Genomic DNA, 23,022 nt, shown 5'->3' with positions numbered 1-23,022 from the left:
AACACAGATACTTTTTTCTACTGAGAGTTTTGTTTAAATATACATTAATAAAAAACAAATACTTTTCTCAGATAGTTATGATTCACCTCCTTGATATCTGTGATGTTGCAACGTTCTAAATTTTCCAGGCATCTAATGCCTTCCAGAGAAGACAAGATTTGAATTTCATATATAGAGGAAATACAAATAAAGCCACCTCAAGCTTTTTTTCATGCAGACACAAGCCCCTGTTTAGAGTCAGAAAGGTTGTTTTGTTTTATTTGTGCAAGTCCTCCTTTTAAAAAAAAACTGTTTGTTCCAAATTATAACAATTTCTCTTTATTATTCCTTAACTATTTTAAATTGTTGTATTTACAGCGAGACTGCTGTTAGTATTTAGTTCAAAGGAAAACTTTTAAGTACAAAAAGTTCTGTTGTGTAAAACTGAATATGTGTTTGATATCATAGTAGTTTAGGAGACAATGCAAAGGTCAATTATGTTGCTTGCTCGCATGTCACATGATGTGGATGTGTATATGAATGCATCCCTGGAATTCCACTGTGGGATCTGCATCTTTGAAGCTGATGCTAAAATTACTGCCTAGACTCTTGCAGAGGCGGATACTGATAGAAGAGTCAATGAAATCGAAGGTCGTTGGTCTCGTACGTGTTGAAAGATACCTGGCTATGATACTATTTCTGATTTAATAATGCGAGTGGGAGGCTAGTCCTTTGTAATAATTAGGACTAATTACTGAAGAGGTGTTGACAGATGGGCTAAGAGGAAACAAACTGCCTTTATCCAGTGGCTTAGAGTCAGATTACTGGTCTTGTGTTATCTGTTTCTCAGAAAGTAGAAGCTTCAGTCATTCAGTAAGTCTTCAAAGGGGAAAGGGATCTTAACAATATACAGGATTTGGGATGAAGCTATGAAATAAGTCTTTGACTCAAAATGGCTAACTTAATCCTTTTCCGTAAATTATTATAGTTTTAAAATTTGAGTCACAGATAGAGAATTTGATTATAGTTTGAAGTGAGTGGCACCAATATTGGTGACTGTCTGTTGTTCATTGATTAGTCAGTATCTAATTCCTTCCTCTCCTGAATGCTCTGTTTCCTCCTCAGAGATCTATGGCTGATATCCACTTGGAAGGAGGAGGAAAAAGCAGTTGCTTAGGACTTTCTCATCTTATTACATGGAACATGAGGGTTTATAGCATGTAGACACAATCTTTGTGTGAAAATTAAAGCAAAACAGATTTATATTGGCACCAAATTTCTTTATACACACAGAAAAAAGATGAAAATTTAAATAAAAATTGGCAGATTTTGGTATAGTTTTGCTAGTCTGGGAATTAACTTATTTACTATAACACATTTTTAAAAAACATTCTACCCCTCCACCCCCCTTATTCTTTCTGAGGGGATTTCCATCCCCTCAATCTGGAGTCTCTTGTCCAAGCAGCTGATGTTGTCCGTCATTTCTTTGTCTGGTAGGAAGGGGTTTTGTAAAGACTTTAAAGAGTTAAGTCTTTCACTGGAATATGCAAGTGGCTTACTATAGACAAAAGATTTAAAACTCTAGCTATCCTCCATGTTCTCAAATGACTCTCTTTTATATGCACTTCTTCCCACCCTCCACCCAATCTTGACCCCAATTTTCTGTGAAACAGTGCATAAATATGGTGGACTTTGATAGTTTTATAAAGAGAGGTAGCTTTAAATTATTTATTTACTTTTTAACAATGAGGCACTTTAATTAGTGTTTAAATATTTATAATCAGTTTTATTGTTCTGTAAAATCTATTATACTTTGATCTAGATTTTCTGGTTTGAGATAATGATGCTCGTAAAGGTTTTCTTAATTAATGTGATCAGAACACAATATAATCTATTATTCGATGAAAGACTGACACTTCAGTTCCTGCAAGCATAGAAGAGCAGTACAAAAGGGGGCTGTTCAGACCCCGTTCAAAGGCTGGAAGTTCAAGTTCAGGTACTGCAGGCTGGTTCAAGATTCAGAATTAAGATGGTGAAACAGTTTTAGATTTCGGTTTTGGGTTTTTGTTTTTCTGTTTGTTTTTTTTTTGTTTTTGTTTTTTTTTTGCTGGCTTTGATTGGGGTGGGGTGTGTGTGTGTTTTAATTGTGTTTCATAGTAGACAAGGGGACTGAAGGTTTAAACAAGTAATATAACACTAGACATGTTGATGGTCTTCGGGAATTTTTGGTTTAGCAAGTAGAGAGAAATAAATAGCAAATGTAAGACATTAATATTAAAAATATTGGAGAGCTAACTGATCAGAATGTGCCAGGCATCAGTAATGTTCAATACTAGAAATTCCTGCATAAAGGTTATTGAAGAATTATTGAACTGGTGTTGCAGTTGTCACTCTCTTTTAATTAATATCCTCTCATTTTGACTATTTACCTGTTTGATATTGTTATCTCAGGAATGTGAAGAATAAGCACTGCAATATTGGTATATACTATATTAGTACCAGAATATGAGAGAAACCAGGGGTGAAGTAATATCTTTTAATGGGCCAACTTTCATTGGTGGAAGAGACAATCTTTTGGACTGCATGGAGTTCTTCTTCCAATATTACCAAAGATTTTAAAGATACTCCCTCACTCGGCTTGTCTCTCTCAAAATGAGTAGTCTCAGACAGGTAGTTATGTTAGTCTGTATCTTCAAAAAACAAAAAAAGCAGTGCTGTAACACCTTAAAATTAATATATTTAACAATTGCATCCTACGTGGTCATGGAAATGGATCTAGAATTATGTGATCGAGTTGACATGAAACAGCAATTGTGGTTCTAAATTCTAAGATTAGGCTAATCTGTTAAAATAAACTTTTGCTCTCTTTGATGATCCAGGTAACATTTACACTGTTCTCATTCTTGTTTGTCCCAGAATTATGGTACTGTACATTCTTGGATGGACTACTTGGCCATCTGATAACTTGGCTTAGTCAAATAACATCTATCTATCTATATTGTATCTGATGGAAATTACAATGGACAAAAGTAGGTCCTGATGCCAATTAATCTTGAATTTTAGTGAGATGTACAGCACAAAAATGCTTTTTTTTTTTAACCTGCTTCTCTGAATTCTAAACTTGAAATGGCTGATATACGTCATTGGCCTTCTTAAAAATAAAATAAAAAATTGATTCGTGAAATAGTAAAAGTTATGGACCAAATTCCACAGTCCTAATTGAGGCAAAACTTCCAGTGACCCCACTGGGACTGCTGTCTACAAAAGTCTGTAAATTTTGACCTAATGAATTAATGCAGAATAGAGGATTGTCACACAACCTTATAATACAGTTTTAGACCTTTCTTTTCTTACAAAACGTTTAGTAAATTCGCTTTTGTTGTGCTTACAGAGAGCTGGGAGCCCATAAATCCTATGCTAATCCTTGGTCTTTCAATGACTCTGTTGTCCCAGGCAAATCACTTAACCTTTCTGCCTCAGTTTCTCTATCTGTAAAATGACATATAGTAACACTTGCCTCGCAGGAGTAATATAATTTAGTTAACAAGCATAAATATTCCAAAGAAGTAATGAATTTATTGATTGTCATTACTGCATCCCTGGAGATTAAATTATATTTTTATTTAAGGGCGTAATTCTGCAATGCTCACGGCTTTAAGGAGATTGCTCAAGCGAGTAAGGATTTACAGGATGGGTCTAAAATACAAACTAGGAAAACAAGCAGGAACCATAGCAACTGATTTAGTGTTTGCTTACTTATTTCAATATATTACCATTGATTATTTGTGACAGGTGCATTTTTTAAAAGTTGGTTTATTTTTAAACGTGTTTATAAAACAGAAAGCATGTGAAAAAAGTAAATACAGTATTTTGTTCTGGATATACCCTGTAAAGTGACAATGCTTATAGAGTTTCTTGCTTGATTTAATTATAAAAATACTTCCTTTTCTCTCCAGCTCTTCCAATGATTTTGTATTTTGTCAGTGCTTCCCTTGGTATTTCAGAAGATAGGGCAATAAGGATAAAAAAGAATATTTTGATAGGCTTTTTGGAAAATTCAATCAGGAGATGCTTTGAGTACAGTGTTTGGGTACACAGTGAAATAACTTGTCCCCTCTAGAATTAGACTCATTTGGATAAGTGGTATCTGTGATCAATATAGTACATAATATAGCAGAAAATAACACAAAATCCAGTAACTGCTTCAAAAGATTGAAAAGAATATGAACTAGCAATCATTGCTCCCTGCATGCTGTGTGCTTGTGTGAGCACTCAGGAGAGAGGCAGAAGCCCCCCGATGATGAGCAGAGCATTCAGACCTAGGTTTTATGTTTCTACTGATGGTGCACATTCACACATACTTTGGAGCACATGAAAGAAATTATTCTACACATAGGAAATGTCTTCACATGGATGGAAAAGATTAGAGTGAACACGCACTAACATGTTGCTTCTATAAATGTCTAAAATTAATCCATTCTCAGTTCCTCCTTCTGAAAAAAATACGTGCACAGATATGGGGTGCCAACTTTGGAGGAAGAGCCAGGACTACGAATCTCAGGAAGGGATATGCTGATGGAAGTTTAAGGGCTCCCAACAATAAAAGGGGCAGCAATGGCTTGTGGGATTTTTTTAATTTATAGTTTTTATCTCTAAATTGGTAAAGACAGGAACAAAAATGCCATTGTTACTTCTATTTGTGATATTTAAGTACATTTGTGCTGTAACATTGTTTATTGCAAACGAATACCATTCTTCCAGCAGTAGTGATTTATAAAGCAAGGTGTGCGAGGGTTTGTTTTTTATTTTGGTTGAAGCTTGTGTAACTCAATTTTGTCAAATGGAGGCTAAAATTATACAGTAAGACTCTGTCTACACAGCACACTGCTTCCAGCAGGGTCATACAAATGAGGGCACTCAACAATGCAAATAGTTGCTCATTTGCATAGTCATGCATTTCATTTACATAGTTGCATGACATCACTGTCCCGGCAGAGGTTTCTGTTGTCACAAAACAAGCTGTGTAGATGGGTTTCTGTTGACCAAACCCCCGCTTGTTGACAGCCCCTTATTCCTCTTTGTTTTCAGGAATAAGGAACTGTCAACAAGGGGGGTTTTGGTCTACAGAACCTCATCTATATGGCTTGTTTTGTGACAACAGAAGCTGCTGCTGGGACAATGATCTTGCACGACTATGCAAATGAGGCATGTGACTATGCAAATGATTGCCCATGTGCATTGTTGAGTGCCCTCATTTGCATGACCATGCCAGCAGCAGCGTGCCCTGTAGACATAGCCCAAGTTTAATTAAAGTAAATCTGACACAAATGTTAAAATAAATTTGTATTGTGTGTGAACTTTCCAAACTAGCATGAAACATTTCATTTGATCCTTCATCCCCTGTTCTTAGATATTATAGAACATCTTGGCTACATCTACGCTAAGAAGCATCTGTCTACAGAAGTTTCTGTTGGAACATACGTTCCGACAAAACTTCTGTTGACAGATCTCATCCACACATAAAAGTGGATCAATCTTTTGATCTGCTCTGTTGACAAAAGGGCCCCGGGAACACCTACACAGCTTTTTTGTTGATGGTTTCTGTCGACAAAACACATGTTGTGTGTAGATGCTGCTTGAGCTTTGTTTACAAAACCCCAGTTTTGTCTACAAAACTCTCTAGTGTAGGCGTAGGCCTTCTGCGGAGCTGGCGGCCAATAGCAGCAATCCAGTTTATTCTAGCTGAGGATTTAGACTTGTATGTCAATAGTAAATTGACTACCTATTTTGTGATATATATTGCTAGAACTGTAACATAATTTCTTAATATTTGTATTTTTATTATGTAGTATCATATTTCATATGCATTGATATTGAATTTAAACAAGATTTATGTTATGTTTCACATTTTGAGGAAAAAAACTATAGAACACAAAAAGTTATCCTGTGCATATTGTGTTTCACATTCATGTGCCCTGTGGGAGGAAAGGAAAAGTAGTAGAACAGGCAAAGGAATAAAGGTGGTGTTGAAACTGACATTTCAGAGTCTGCTGTTGCACAACGGAACCTCAATCAATTTACCGTCTTTATTGGTTGAATGCCAGAAAAATAATAATACTGTTATATAAGGCCAGATTAATTAAGGAGTAATTAGAAGTAAATAAATCAAGTAGTCATAAAATTTAGTCATGGGAAAAATATGTGTCTAGAATTAATTAGTTTTCAAATAAAGTATATATTTTAATTGCTGAAAATTACAGAATTCTTAATAATAGAGATGTGAGTTTGGCTGAAATCACTTCAGTTGCAGTAAGAACCTGATATATTTCTTCTCTGTCTTTTTTTAATAATTTGCTACTAAACAAAAGTATTTCAGAAAATGTCTGTTAAAATGTCTTAAAGGTGTTTTATTAAATCAGGACAGTATGAGCTAGTTATTTCTATTGGAAACAAGAGATTCATGACTGGTGCTAAAGTAGGCAGCACCCCTAATTAAGGAGGCTGGATAGACAGATCTCTGTTGCTGACAGATTGCAATGCATGGCTGAATTGAAAGGCTAATCACAACAGCCTTTGATGGTCCTTAGCTTATCAATTTTATGCTAGATTGCAATGATTTATCAAGTGTGCAAACTTAATTCAACTTTTAAGCCTGAATATTGTGTTATACAGAGGTAATTATGTGAATCCTCTTTCATTTTTCAGGAAGATTTGGTGTTTGAGGGTCTATATCTTTTTCCAATAGCCATATGGAGAGTCTGTTTTGGAGCTGAACTACTGTGTACTTTGTGTCAGATTTCTTTCTCCTAAAACAAGGCTTTCCGTAGTTTTATCTTGTGCTTCACTGAGCAATTAATGGCTTCATAAAGCAAAACAGATGGGTTTCTCTTTCCTTAATCTGGACAATGAACCTGTTTATGAAACACTAAAATTTCATCAGTTTCAGCTGTGTTTTCATGCTGTATTTTAAGCCTGATATATTAAAAACAAGCACGGTGGCATAAGTATAACCATGATATTTGGCTTTCTCAAAAATGTTTACTTCAGTGAGATTTGCAGTGCTTAAAATGTTTAACTGTGTTAAGAAAGGTCAGCCAGCTGATAGCTAACGGCAAGTATGTCAAAGTGAAAGACTGAAAAAAAATTATCATTCTGACACACTAGGAGTATTAGAATGATTAATGTTTATGTTAATTTATGGCTTTTACATATTGATAAATTGCTTTTTGTTTCAGTGACTAAAATGTGTAGGGACAATGAGATCCATATGCTACCTCAATGTTCTTCGTTTTGTTCCCAAGCTGAATCTGCATTTTCATATGGAAAATAATTATAGTGATTTTTTTTTTAATTGCAGATGGAAGTATTTGGAAGTGATCCTCAAGACACCAGCTCAGATCCCAGGTATTTCTGAATCATATATTTGAATTGTGTACATTTTCCTTAAAAACTTGATTGTTTAAAGACTTAACTGACTGTGTTTTGGTCTGTCAGTTAGATGATGGCTGTGTGAGGAGAAAAGATGCTAAAACTGTAACTAGTCATTCACAGACAGAAAATGACTGGAAAAATCATATGGTTATTAGTAGCCAATTTTTTCCTGCTTTGATTGGAGTTCTTGGCATGTATTTGCACCAGCGGCTGACAAATCAGTTTGCTCCTTACCCGTTTATCGGCTTACGTAGTGTAAACGTGGAAACTTCCATTGTCTGCATGGGTGCAGGAAAGCAGGTAGCTTTCGGGCAGATCCTGATGGAGGTTTTTCTCCTAACCTCCTGTTAATTTCAATAGCAGAGAAAATTTTGCACCTCTCAGGATTAGACTTATTGTTTTGAAGTGTTGTTCTGAGCAGTCATTACTGGCCATTAACAACTATTGTGTGGTCAGTTAGAATGAAATCTCTTGCAGTACTGACTTCCAGACCTATGATCTGAAGAAGTGGTCTGTCCTATGAAACCTCACCACCTAATAAATTATGTTGTTAGCCTTTAAAGTGCTACTGGACTGCTTTTTTGACTTCCAGACCTATAATCTTTTGTAACAAAGTATGTGTGGCTAATACATTATCCTGTACCTTGGTCATATAAACCAGTGAACCCTGTTTCACACTGTTATGTGTTCAAATTTAAAGTTTCAAAAGCAAGGATGTTATGTCCAGTGCTTTTTATTGTGTGGAGGCGGTAGGGCGGGAGGAGGGAAGGTGGAGGGGGAGGGGGACTGGGTGAGTACTGACTCCTCTTTTTTTACCAAAACAGCACTAGTTATGTCAATGTGGAAATCTCTTAGTTATATTATTTTTGTTCACGTTTCAGTTCACATTGCAGCATGCTTGCAGTACATTGCCATAATTTTGTTTTTGCTTCATTTTTCACGAGTCTTTTAAGATCCAATGACACTGCTTAATTCCTACTTTGACACTGATATTTGAGGATTAATGTAGGTAAAGAATAAATATACAAAGTAATTGGGTAGTGCTAATGTAAAGCACTGGATATACACATTGCTAAAAGGAGTGAATCTTTCTTATTTTTCATATGTTAAATCATTCTATTTGAAACCCGTTATATTTACTTAATTGGCTTTTTAACTTAAACACTAAAGCACAATATTATAGAATTAGTATTTTTATAGCATTAATAGTATAGCAAGAATAGTGTCAAACAGACCCGTAAAGTAAAATGTTTAACTGTCACATTCATATTTTCTTTGCATGTATTTCAGAAGTTAATGTAGTGCTCACTTGTCTAAAAGCAACTTATGCAGACAAACTTCCCTCCACCCCAAGATCGACCAATGCACCTCAGTTCTGACTTCGGTTTTCTGTACAGTTTCACTCCTGTGTTTTCCTTGAGGAAAGCGCGGAGATTATATCAAATTATGTAGTGAAGCTGTGATATGTAAAATGGAGTCCAGGCTGAGATTGTCAGGATCTTGCTACTTGTTGCCTAAATCTTCATTTAATAATAAATAAAAGCCTTTTTGCAATTTTAGCTTATTATGGAGTACAAACTAAATGTGCTTTGCTCGGATACTTCTCTGATTGAAATGTTCTTCCCTACTTCTGTGTGTTTGTGTAAAGTTTATAAGATTTGCAGAGTCAAACTGAGAGGCAGTGGGCTGAAAATTTACCACAAAAGGCCAGCGAGCATGTTTTACGAACTATTTAACCTGCTTTAAGAGCCTATTTTCTGAGTATGCATTAAACTGCAAATACTTCTCTTTGAGTTCAAATACTCTGAAACAAGCAGTTCAGTTTTTTTCTGCAGATGTATCTGGAAGCTGCCAAACCATCTGTATTTTAGTTATATTTGGATAAAGTGGATACTTGTAATTGTGTACTTTGATCCTGTGCCTGCTAGAAATGCCACATGTCCAAACAGCATTTGCCTGAACTACTGTTGTCTGAGTATGTGCAAGTTCCCTTTTGTGTTTTGGCATTTCAAGAAAAGTAGATTTAGGAGAAGGCCAGGCAGGTGGCTAGGACTCTGTTGATCCAGACTGGCAGCTCAAGATAAAGATCAGAGAGGCAGCTGTGTTAGTCTGTATCTTCGAGAACAACAAGAAGTCCTGTGGCACCTTATAGACTAACAGATATTTTGGAACATAAGCTTTCGTGGACAAAGACCTGCTTTGTCAGATGCATGCATGCAGGTCTTTGCCCACGAAAGCTTATGTTCCAGAATATCTGTTAGCTCAAGATAAGTGGATCATCCAGCCAACAAACTGAACTGGGGGAGGCCCACAATTTTTAAATGTAGCCATGCAGTATGGGCATTGCTGGGAGCAGAAGGAGATATTGCTCCACCAAGAGAGCTCAACTTTAATTATGATTTATAGACAGAAAGCATGGATGTGATTGGGCTTGTGGGCCCTTTAGAAAGCTCATACTACAAGGGCCACCTATCATATTTTAAAATTAAAAATGGGCTTGGGAGTAACATAAATTGATTATGTGCTTAATACTATAAACTTAATAAAATTGCCCTTTCCACCGGTTTTCTTTGAAATTACATACTATATATTCTTATTGAATGCAGATGCTAAATAGTTATGTCTGGTTAGTTAGCTCTAAGATGTGGGAAATATGCCTTAAAAATCATTATGAAAGGACCAAAGTTACTCTTTAAACCAAAAGGGAAAGACTGAAATGTAGTCTGGAGAGGGCCTTTCATGCATGAGAACAGAGAAGAAAAAATGTTATTCATATTTTTACTGAATAATTATTTAATCTGACTCTTCTTTGGGAGGCTGGCACCTGGTAGGCTAGGAATTTTCAGAAATAAAAGGGATTTCATGTATTTGATGATGAGCACACCTGGATGTGTTGAATATTTTGCAGTAATTATTATATCGGCACACCTGCTAGTTAAAGACCTGAATCAGTTTGCCAGACATGCCGAGAGAGATTTATCTCTGGCATACTAGAAAAATCTCTCTTTAGCACCAATTTTTTTGCTACTCTGTGAACAACAACAGAATAGGAAGCCTTTTTAATCTGCTCAGTCTATCTGTACCTGAGCTGAATTTGTGGGTGAAAGGAGGTGCTTAGGTGATAGTTTACTAGCTGTTAGTTTTTGCTTCAGTGTGTGATGGCAATAGGAGCATTGTTGAATTCAGCTGGAATTTTTCCTTCAGGAATCTGTTAGGTTTTTTAAATATTGTGTGAGATTTTTCTGAGGTAAACCTTCTGACATTTACGTTTTAAATGACTTATTTGAAAGATCAACTTTTTTCTGTTCTTTTTTTTTTTTTTTAATCAAATGCTGGAGTAGTGCATTTTTCGCTGCGTAGAAACTCAAATAACTTAAGGAAAGTTCCCTTAATTACGTTCTAAACAATGTTTTTATAGATGTTATTGGTAATTTGTTCTCTAAAATGAAGTAGCTTTATATTTTTTAAGAAGCCTAAACAATTCCCAGTTTGAGTAGAAACATGTTTTGCATGTTTCCGATACTGTGTCTGACATGCGCAGTCATTTACTAACTGGAATACCGATCTGGACACCTGGATTTTCCAGTCAGCATGCAATTTGGAGGTGGATCAAAAGTGATCAACATAATATATCTAGGGTTTGTATTGTATCCTGTCAAAAGAACTTCTGGAGCACAGTTTGGTCCCAGAAGGAGGAGTGTGTTACCAGCACAGGAAAGACAAGGAAAAAAATAGGATTAATGTCTATTTAAAACAACAGGAAATAAAATTAAAAGAAAGTTGATTTTGACTTTGTCTGGGATGGTGTTCTCTTAATAATGTCGTAAGCAAAATTTAATGCATGTCTTCTGGTGTCCTATTTTTAGAAGACAGTGGGCACAACATCTGGGTGCATCTGCATGAGTCATACTCTAGGACCGAGGACATTTTTGAAAGCATTTTTTGTAAATTTCTTTCTGTGGCTATCACTTCGCTACTTAGGCTAGAGCCACGGTAATGCCAGAGATTGACCCGCTGAGGCAAGGAATAAGGAAGGTTGACAGGAAAAATTCTGCTGTCAACTTTCTGTGGTGTGGACTGACATGGAAGTCGACCACAGATAAATCAATTTTTAGCTATGCATTTGGCGTAGCTAAAATTGCATATCAGCGGTCGACTTCTATGATTACTATAGACATAGCCTAAGAGCCCTGGGACCTGCATCTGGTCTCACACCAATATTAGTCACTTTTGAAAATAGGACTCACGCTCTTAAATCGTTTAGGAACTTTATAAAGATAGCCACGTAAATGCGTTTGAAAAATCTTACCGGGCACCTATCTGCATTTTCAGGTATTTAATTGTGTTTAAAAATTTCCTTAAGTGACTTGCCAAAATTCACAGAGGAAATTAGCAAAAGCTGGGATTAGAATGTGGAAGTTCATTACTCTTGGCCTTTTTTGGCTAAGATCATGTGCTCAAACTGCTATGTGACAGCTAGGCCGTGTCTACACTACCCCTCCCATTCGAAAAGGATATTTAAATGACACAGATCGGAACTGGTTAATGAGGCAGTGATATGAATATTCAGTGCTTTATTAGTATAATGGCAGCCTGTCACATTTCAAAAGTGCCGCTTTCGAAATGCAAACTGCCTATGCAGATGCAAGTGCTTCAAAGTAAACCCCCGACTTTGAAATTCCCTTATTCCCAATTCATTTTGGGAATAAGGGTATTTTGAAGTCTGGGGTTTATTTTGAAGCACCCATATCTACACAGGCAGTTTGCATTTCAAAAGCAGCACTTTTGAAAAATGACGGTCCGCCATTATTCTAATGAGGCACTGAATATTCATATCAGAGCCTCATTAACCACTTCCAATTCGTGTCATTTTAAATACCCCTTCCAAAAGAGGGGGTAGTGTAGACACAGCACTACTGAGGATCAGTAGAAAACTTCAAATTGTGCTGCTGCCACTTCTCATCAAGCACAATTGTCTGTCTTGCTGTACAGCCTCTGATGGTTTAGCAGTAGCAATTAATAATAGAAAATAATCTCATTCCCTAGAAAAACACAACATGGGGCTATTAATAAAAACCATATACTATTAAATCCAGATTTCCAGATTGGTGTATATATGACTAGAAAAATCCTAATTCTGGCGATTACAAATTTACGTTAAATCCATAACTAAATAATTTGATTACAGTACTAGTATTTTTCCTATATCCCAATCTGAGGATTTTCTACAGTATTGTCCTTGTAAAGACATGCATAAGGAGCATCTGTTTCATGCCAGCTAAAACCCTCCTCATTTCCATGCACACCTTTCTAGTCTGTTAGCAAAACTTTTGTGCTGGTAATTAGAAAAATGCTATTAAATCCTGCTTCGTAATCCCAGATGGCCTCTGGGCTGACTCAGTTCCATTTTGTCTCCCTCCCTCTCTTGGAACTATACTTTGGAATAATTCCCTCATAAAAAGGAACACCTCCCTATAACATATTGTGTTAGCTACATTTAATGCTCAGAGAGTTCCAAAGAGCAATTGTCACATTGAGGATTATTAGAATGGTTTTGGGTACAGTTATGTAGCTCTGATCAAGTGATCTTCAATGACAAAGAAATGGACAGCCTCATAATAAGGATGAAGTATGTTACAGATACAGATGAGTGAGTTGAATCTCACCTTGTGTAACAACCTTTCACAAGCATGTAATCATCTGAAAATTTATTCCAAGCTTGTCAAGAGTCTGGATCATCAGACAAAATCATAAAACAGATGAATCAGTGTGTTAAAACATAGATGTTACACACTGAGCTCATTATTTGTGTAGCTTACTTTACAATACTGTTCAGGAAGAAAGGTATGATAGATTGTAAAAACCTGGTTCATGACTAGACCTAAAGTATTTAATTAAGAATTAGAGATACCATGGAGACCACTGTTAAAGAAAGGCTTAAATTTCTCTCATCCCAGCTGAGTTGCACTAGTCAGCGCATCCATTTAATAAAGCAAGAGTCCAAATCTGACAAGAATGCATTGTGGGTGTGTACTTAATAGCTGAAATGTTTGAATTTTTCATGTAATACTTAGTTTTACTTCTGTGTTACACTTCTTTCTGGTGCCTACTCTGTGATTCAGCTGGGAGAAAGAACCCTGTTGACCTCGAATTATTTAACTTAGAAACTTTGAGCTTGTGGAACACATGAGTAAACAGCTTTTTGAAAGAATCGTGATGCTCGACATTCATCAAGGCGGCATCCCCTTTTCAATCTACGCATCTATGAATGTGAACACAGGCACTCAAGTAAGAGACGAAAAGATAGGGTGTATGGGGCATGGCCGTTAATTTCACACAGAAAGGACTGTGTCATTTTCCAAATGTCTCTAAAGTGAATTTGGAGCTCATAAAGGCTGCTAAATTAATAGGTATGCCTCAGTATTGTTCTGGAGGATCCTCTTTAGCGACTTGATGTATTGTTCAGTTTTTACTGCTGTTTGGTCTTTGTTGTCTTTGAAGAAATTTTTTACAAAGGCATTAATTTTTATGGGCATTTTTGCACCGTGAACATGTTTTGCTAAGGCCTGGCATCACCAAGCCCTAAAGAATGTTCCTAACTGGATCATGTGACTAGCTCTGTTGAATTCAACAGGATTACTCATGGGCTTGAAGTTTTATGCATGTGGTTAAGAGTTCTGTTGAATTGCAACCTATGATCAACCACTTGCTTTCCATAGTCCACCAGTCCAGTCATCAAATGATATTTTTTGGTTACTACTGGTGCTGGGCCATATTTGAACTAATGACTTGGAGGTGAAAAGATCTGTATCTGTTTCCCAATCCTCTGAAGAATGCAGCCCCTCTGAATGCCATATTTAGTGGTCATAAAGTTAAAAAGTATGCTGGCTTGATTTTTTTTTCTTAATAATCATACCTGGAATCAAAAGCTGGAGCACTTGGGAATAATGAAACACTGGTGTAACCATGATTAACACTCTAATCTTATCTGAAATCCTTCTCAGTGGATATGTATACCTTTGCCAGAGAGCACAGTAAAAGGATTATTTTGGAAGGAAGGAGATAGAGTTGCTGAGGGTCTAACTGGAATAATAAATGTGCTTGCTCCACTACATTTGTGCCCAATTCTTTGCTTGTAGTTGTCACTTATGAGTCCAGTTTGCAGCATGGGGAATAGCCAAACACATTTGTATATCCTAATATACAGTGGGCGCATATTCATCTAGCAAGCTCAGCACTTCTTTGAGTTTGACATGGATGGATAGCAATGAGAAGCAGATCTAGTATATACTTGATGCATAAATGTACCAGGGAGCATTTCCATTTGCATTATATAGTGAATAGCCTCAATATAACATTAGCTATAAGGGGAAAGTACATACCCTTATGTGAAGCAAATGTTTAAAGCAGAGCACATTTGCAGTTCTGTTATTCATAATATATACTTCTAAACACTGTGTATTAAGAAAATCTTGTGCTTTTCTCTGATTTCTCTTCTTGGAAAGGTGTATCTAGATTATTGTTGGTATGGCTCTTCCACCTCCAGACCCACAGTTTGTTCTACGGGGTATTAACGCAGAAGTCAATTCTCTGCATTTTTATTGTGGAGGCCAGGAACCTGACTACCCCATTCTCTTCTCTGGGTGAGTATCAGCCTTCAAATACATTTCTCACCAGAAGCTGTTGCAGAAGTGAGAATCCTTTAAACCTTTTTTTTTTTAAGAGCACATATTCTTTAAGTAAATTATAGCTAAGAAAAACAACAAAATGTATTTACAATAAGTGATTGATGCAGTGAATGAAGCCTTTGTACACTTCAGAGTCCCAGAGGTGGAAAAACAGCAAAATTTCTTATGAGATTTTTACATGATTGTTCCCTCTACCAGATCTTCCAGTGGGCTTATCCATATCTGGAACCTGAAGACACGCAGAGTGGACACAATTCTAGATGGTCATGGAGGAAAATCTGTGTACTGGGTGGAAGCAAGCTGTGGCAGTGACAGGCTCCTCAGGTCAGTGCAGTAGTCAAAAAGGACAAAAAATTGTGGCGTTTGTATTAAACTTGTTGCTGTAACATACTGGATTATAAGGTATCACTTATTTCTGAAGTCACTGTAAGTCTTGTCTCAGAACATACAAAATAAAGTGAGACACTATTTACAATAAAGGACCAAATTTAAAAGCCACAAAATAAAAATGGAGAACACTTTAAAAAATATTTTCCATTTCTTCAGAGTGAATACTACTTCCTGTAACAGCATCACAATTCAGTATTTCTGGTGTCTGTTAGTATATTAATAAAAGATAGGTAGTCTGAAGTCTTTAGTTGAAGAAAATAATTTGGTGTAAATTGACAAATGTTCCACAGTAGGTTTTTTTTTAAAGAGAAATACAGAATAAGGCCATGTTTACACTAGTGAGCTGTATTACTGTAAGATTGCTTGTGTAACCACTGTGTCAATGGGAGAGATCATCTGCTATTGACACAGCACTGTCCACCCCAGCGCTTCTGTCACAGTAATTTAAGTCACTCAGAGGAGTGTTTTTTCACACCCCAGAGTGACCTACCATGTACCTATAAAAGTGCTAGTGCAGAGACAGCTGTGTTACAGAGTAGAAAATTATAAAGACAAAGGCAGCAAGTGAGCTTAAGATATATGAAAAGTAAAGGATTGAAGGATGTGGAAGAAGACCAGGAATAACATTGGTATCCACCAAACAGAACAAGAATGCTGGGTTACATATGCACAGTCCTTTACAAAATACATTACATTCTGCTGCAAAGAGGGATGTTTCAGAGATTTTTGTGTACCTTGGAATACAGAAGTGATCCGTCTTCCCTGCAGCAGATTCCAAAGTGTGTGTGATTTTGAGGTGTTGTGACATGTTTATCAGGAAAAGACATCTCTTGTAAAGTACTCTACAGCTTATTAGCATTTCTATTTGTTGTCTGCTTAAAATCAGTTAACACCCTAAAGAAATTTGATATTGAAGTAAAATTGTTCATCTAATTATCCAGTTTCTCCCCTCATCTGTTCTGTACTCTGTATTTTTAACATTATGGGGATCTAAATATCTACTATAATTCCCGGGCTATAATTACCTCTCTGTTTCCTTATCTTCCAGCATCTAAAATTTATACAGAACAAACCATTTCCCCCATCTCCTGATAGATTCTTAAATTGTAAAGTCTCATGGTCGACAGAACTATTCAGTACAGTTTCTATTTTATGAATAACTGGGATTGAGGAGTTCATAAAATCAAAGTTCATAAAATTGAACATTTCAGAATTATAGTAGGTGTATTGTATAACAGTTTATAAATTGTTTGATGATGATGTACGTGAACAAATGTATACAGTATACTTGATTTTTGAGAGAGAGTAGCATTTCTTCTTTGCTGCCAAATCTGTCTTTTCAGACCTGTACAGTCACTTAACCATTGTGTGAAGAATTGACGTCACGTTTTGTGGCAGAAAGATCACATCATCACCCAAATGGTTCATGGGCATGAAGGTCATAAAATTGGGACGCAACCATACATAACACTGTGTTGTGTAATGCTTCTGTCAAGTGCAAAGATCGTTATTAAGAAATAGAATGCCTGAATTCGTATAATGTGGAAGAGATGCTTGGGGGAGCTCCTTATCCCAGATGATAACCTGAGGGCAAATATATTTCATGAATTCACTGTTTCGTTGTTGACAACAAATATTGGGTCAGAACCTGCAATTGCTTGTAACTTGGATTGACTGTGTAGGTTTCATCTTTAAAAACTATGTGATTACTTGATTTCTGGGAAACAGAAGGTTTCAGGATATCGATAATGGAATTTTTTCAAATTACTCCATATCAGTGTTGACTAATAGGTATTACCAGCTGATGCTGGTTTGGTGTTAGAATGGATTTAATCCTAGGAAGTGAACTGAAACCATTCTCATCCTTCTGCGTAAAGCTTTAAATATTCATGTTCTATATTTGTGGAGTACAGAACGTAAATGAGGTGAAATGCATCCCCTCTATCGGGAGACAGGCACTGTGCTCTTTTAGCTTATGGAATGGACAACCGCATATTCTGTGCACCAGTTGTGTAATGGAACAATGAGATCCACATAACTATGGAACTTTTCATTCCTTCCCCTCTGTTGTGACTTTGTGTCTGAGTATGTGAAACCAGCACAGAGTCCTGTCCATGGCAGTAGGAGGTGTGATTTCTGTGCATTCTTTCCATCAACAGATCCAGGGTGAACTCTCCTCTTTTGACCCACTGCCATACTATGGAAAATTTCAGACAATTAATCCTTGTTACTCGTCATGTTACTGGTTTGTTTTTTTCCCATCGTCTCTCCATAGAGATACAATATTCCTAAAATCTTTTAACACAGATTTTACCTTGTTTGTATTACCTTAGTCTAGTTTGCCTTCTCTAGTAAATGGTTGAATTTTGTTTTGTCCTTCATTTACATGGCTTATAGAATCATTACTATTTGACTATTTTGTTTGATGACACATGCAAATTTTTATTTCATTTCTGGGAGAAATTGTGTTATATGGTCTCTTTTATGTGTGTGATTCTGCCCTTTGTAATTATGTTTAAATTATTATAACTTATATCTTCTTACTGCAAAACCTCTCATTTGTGAATGATCACATGTAATGTTTTTGTTGTTTTGTTTGCTTTTTTTATTGTAAAAGTCAGGGTCGTAACCAAAAGATCTGCCTCTGGGATTTGGCAGAAGGAAGGAACACAGTGACAGATTCTGTTTTCATTGAGAATGTGGGCTTTTGCAAATGTTCACTTCTAACAGTGGCAGAGGGACGTTGGATAATGGCCATGCCAGGAAAAGACCTAGATGAGGTAGGAAAGCTGTTCTTGTCTGTTGCTTGGAAAGGGGACGCATTTAACATGCTGTGTTCCTTACATTATCTTGACATAGATGAAGTTTCAACTTTTCAAACTAATCTGTTTGAGAAGAGACCCAAGGAGATTTTTGTGGCTGCTGATTGGACCTGCCAGGGATATGATTGAACCATAAATAATGCTCTAATAACAAAGCTTCTATCCTGGTTTTATCTGACATTTAAATATTTGCAGCTGATGATCCTGTTGTGTAGGAAGGAGTTTTGAAAACCTTCGTTAATACAGCCATCTGAATAAAGGGGAACAAGTGTTCTGCTAACTTTAATGTTCAAATCGTTCATCGTATTGAAGTACTGTTGCTTCATCTGAAATTTCAAATAACATTGTAGTATGAGATTTTTATGGCTGTAGTGATTGTTAATGCCATAAACAGTCTTTCATCCCTACGTTAATGGTTTTACTAAAACCAAGTAGGAAATAGTTAAAAGTTACCACCAGAGGATAGATGCTTCAACTGTGTGTCTTGATTTGATGATCTCAATCAGTTCCTCATGGACACACATGCATATTTCAAGCCAGTCACCGCAACTGCTGTTATTTGACAGGCTTCTTAGTAGTATCAATAAGGTGTCCAAGGTCTGAATGGATGTGGAACCTGAACCCCTCCTTTAGAGATGTGATCCCTTCAAAACAAGGCTGAGGACATTGTGCAGTAGTTTGCAGTGCCACTGCCTGTGGTGTGCTTGTGCTGGACTGTGGTACTCTGAGGGCTTGTCTACACTTGCCCCCAACTTAGAAGGGGGCATGTTAATCAGGGTGTTGGGAGACTACTAATGAAGCGCTGCAGTGAATATGCAGCACTTCATTAGGCTAATTCTCCACTGTGGCAACTTCAAAGGGTCAAAGTTAGAAGTGCCGGCATGCATGTAGCCACTGGCACTTTGAAGTGCCTTTACTCCCCAAAATTTTGAGGAATAAAGGCACTTCAAAGTGCCTGTGGCTACATGCATGCCGGCACTTCGACGTTTGGCACTTCAAAGTTGCCGCAGAGTGGAATTAACTTAACGAAGTGCTGCATATTCACAGCAGCACTTCATTCATCATCTCCTGTCACCCTGATTAACATGCCCCCTGCAAAGTGGGGGCAAGTGTAGACTCAGCCTGAGTCTGATCTCTTGAGAGCACTGAATTAGCCAAAACCTTTTTTAAAAGTAACCTTAAGTTGGGTGATACAACTTTTGTGATGCATATTGTCTATTTTACCAAGTTTATATTGTAGAAATCTCTTTTTTGGCTTGGAATAGACAGATGTCTGTAACTCTAAATTTGAGAGTATTAAATAGAGACACAGTGCACTAAACAGATAAATATTAAAATACATAAAATACACATATGAATAAACATAAACATTGTTATTAAATATCAAATAAGCATCAAAGGACAATTGATTTCTTGTATTTCAAGGTGCACATACATGAGGTAAAGTAATGCACATACTTTAGTGCTTTGCTGGATCAAGGCCAGAATGCTCAGCACCTTGCAGGAGCAAGTCCTAAGCCTGCACGTTAGATCATTATAAGGTTGTGCCATTTTTGTTCAATAAGAACATAGAACTACAGCCATTTCAGAGCAAGTACTTCATCTTAAATCTGAAAGGAATATATTCTGCTGTTTTGGGGAGGGGATAGTCCTTATGTTTTCTCTCCCTTCATGAAGAATGATGAAAGTACCTAATCCAACAAGAAGGAAGTTGGTTACACTTTCTTACAATTCATCTGTGTCTTATTTACATTTGTACGCATTGGCCCTGCAAACTGAGAACGATCTGTTGTCCTCCAAGGTAAAAAAAAAAAAAAAAAAAAAGTTCCACTCTGTGTACATGAACCTTTACATTGGACGAGGGTGACCATATCTTCCAGGGTCACCTACAGAACGCTCCCCCCTCTTTCCCAAGCCTCGGAGAAATGGCCAAGATGGAGCAGCCACAGTGTTCCCTCTCCCCTTCCCCAAGGTATGGGGAAGTGGCAGGGACAGGGCAGCCATTGCCATCCCGCTCCCATAGCTAACCCGCCGGCTCCCTCTGTTGGAGAGTAGGTACTGATGCACAGTATGTTTTCTCCGGCAGGCAGCTGTGCCTGTGCAGCAGATACGGGACAATTAGTCCCATTTTAAAAATTATTCGGCATGCCTCTTTGGTGTCCCAAATATGGGACTGTCCCACCAAAAACGGGATGGATGGTCACCGTACATTAGACCTGTTATTCACATACGTCCAAAGAGGCAGGACTGTGTGAGACACAGAGTAAGAACTTTTATGGCTTATGATTAGAATAAAAGTTAATAAGTGTTTATGTTTGGCCGGTGCCCAAAAAAGAGTAATTTTGTCTTAAAGCAGGTTCAGTCCATAAATAATAAGATCTGAACAGGCATTTATTTGTTCATGATTGCATTTAAATCACAAATTATGAGTTACATGCACTTCTCTTGCCAATTTGCCAGAAACATGTTAAAAGTTTTATTAATGTGAAAATGAAAAAGGGTGTGTTTCCTTGTGGCCATCTTTAGCCACCCAGGAACAGTATTAACCTCAGGCAAAGGCAAATCTTTCTTCTATTAAGCAAAACCAATATAAACACAGAACTTCAAGTTTTAAGTTACAGTTGTCAAAATATATGAACAGGTATTTATTGCTGAAGCTCCATATCCATCAATACAGACTCATCTGGAACAGTCAGTCCAACAAAGGCAGATAGTGCCTTCTCCAGTCAGCTCTTCTAGTCTTCTTGCTCCCCTTTGTCCTTGGCAAGAAAGTTAATTCTCTTCTGCAGCATGCTATGGTGGAAGAAAAGGAAGCTTTAAAAAGATGCAGCAATGCACTAAACACAATGACATCTCTTTCCTCTTTTTCTGAACACTCTTATTTCAGTCTCTTGCTTCCTTTGCTCTAAGGCTGTGTCTACACTAGCCCAAATCTTCAAAATGGCCATGCAAATGATTACTAATGAGGTGCTGAAATACATATTCAGCACCTCATTAGCATGCCATCGGCCGCAGCATTTCAAAATTGCTACGTCTCGCTGCTGCGCGGCTCATCCAGATGGGGCTCCTTTTCGAAAGGACCCCACCAACTTCAAATCCCCTTGTTCCTATCTGTATTTCAGTGCTTCATTAAAAATCTTCGAAATGGCCATTTGCATGGCCATTTTGAAGATTTGGGCTAGTGTAGATGTAGCCTAAGAGTCAGATTCAGGGACAAAAAATGAAGTGTAATTTTTTCTGCTATTTCTTTTCCAGTTATTTCTATGTTTAACTCGTTGGTTACTAGTGGTGGCAATGGAGTCTCCGGAAAAGAGAACTTTTAGTTGGAGTAAGACTCCAGTAAACAAAAACTCCCAGCTAGCCAAAACTGAGTGTGCTGTCTGTACTTGGCCTGGTCTAGGGGCTGGTTCCTCATCATTGCAATCTGGAAAATACAGGTCAAACTTCTCTCATCCAGCACACTCTTGTTCAGCAACATCTGTAATCTGGCATGATTTTAGTTAGCTGGTTGTCCACTTATCTTGGGTTTGACCAGGTTTCCCATGGTCCTATAAATTTTCTTTACAGCCACCGGTCCTGACTCTCAGGGTACGGCTGTGCTAGAGAGTATTGTTAACAAAACTTGTGGAGTGTCTACACACAAAATGTGGACTGTCGCAAAACTCAGCACTTCCACCAACAGCATTCTGAGGAATAATGCCTTTGTCAACGCTTTCTCTTGACAAAAAGGCTGTGCAGACGCTCGAGGTGGCCCTTTGGCGACAGACAGGGCTTCCAGTTCACTGGGCAGCCCTGTTTGCTGATCCTCTGGCTGGCTGTTCTGTCGACAGAGCTGATTGCTCTTTTGATCTGCTTTTGTATGTGGATGTGATTTGTTGACAGAAATTTTGCTGGAAGATCTCTTCCAACAGTAACTTCTGTCAACAGATCACTGTACTGTAGACGTAGCCTCAGGGTTCAGTGCTGTTATGTAGCTCTAATTTACCTCTTAATGTTTTCTAAGAGCTCAATAAGCAGTGAAAGTGTTGGTAGTCCTGCTAGACAATATTGATCTCCTATAGCTTAGCACGTTTTCTCATTTGGCACCACTCAAGTCCCACGGGTGCTGGACTAGAGAGGTTAAACCTGTAGTCCCCTCTTCTATTGTTGATTGGAGTTGAGGAAATTTTCTGTGTTCTTTTTAGTGCATTCTGGCTTCCCCAAGGCTGGAGAACAGCTGGCTTTTGGCTAACCAGCTGACAATCTGTAGAACTGAAGAAGATGTCCTGGCAGGCTTTGAAGTAAAGATATGGAAACCAAAAGAGACCACAGCTGCCTCTGGCTTGATTGATGGCTCCCCAAAGAGACAGAAGTTCCTATATGGCTAGTATCTTAGATGGACTTGCACAACACACATTGACTAGAATTGAAGTTGTACACTTGTATTTAAAATCAAAATTTGGAGACACTAAACATTTGCATTCCTTTTTTGTTCAGCAATAGAGATTCCAGGCCAGTGCTTATTTAAGCAGAATGACATGTACGTTCAGTAATTAAATGTGCGTGAGCACTAGGGGAAACCATTAATAATATTTTTGACAATAAGTAATTGTTACCTAGGAATCTGGCTGCCTTAGTGCTAATTGACACGTACAGTTTTGCCCATCTGTCATGCCAAAGGACATGCACAAAAATGAAAATTCCAAGGGTTTGATCCTCAGCCCCTTGTCCAG

General features: G+C 37.4%; 1 protein-coding gene across 6 annotated transcripts in view; it reads left to right on the top strand.

The window, feature by feature from the left end:
- The window catches only part of GNB1L (G protein subunit beta 1 like), a 109,950-nt gene that overhangs the window by 68,832 nt on the left and 18,096 nt on the right, over window positions 1–23,022 (top strand). For 3 of the 6 annotated variants that reach the window (XM_075012909.1, XM_075012910.1, XM_075012911.1), the window contains exons 2-5: window positions 7,337–7,383; window positions 14,916–15,053; window positions 15,297–15,422; window positions 18,106–18,268. In XM_075012909.1, coding sequence (XP_074869010.1) covers window positions 14,938–15,053; window positions 15,297–15,422; window positions 18,106–18,268 — 405 coding nt within the window. In that variant the 5' untranslated portion in view covers window positions 7,337–7,383; window positions 14,916–14,937. Of the gene's footprint in view, window positions 1–7,336; window positions 7,384–13,589; window positions 13,699–14,915; window positions 15,054–15,296; window positions 15,423–18,105; window positions 18,269–23,022 lie in introns of those variants that run through there. The other 3 variants (XM_075012913.1, XM_075012912.1, XM_075012908.1) reach the window with 3 other exon arrangements.

This window comes from Carettochelys insculpta, chromosome 18 (genome assembly GCF_033958435.1).
Source record: "Carettochelys insculpta isolate YL-2023 chromosome 18, ASM3395843v1, whole genome shotgun sequence".
Taxonomy (NCBI): domain Eukaryota; kingdom Metazoa; phylum Chordata; order Testudines; family Carettochelyidae; genus Carettochelys; species Carettochelys insculpta.
Note: the sequence above shows the minus strand (reverse complement) of the source record. Positions and strands in the feature narration are given on the sequence as shown.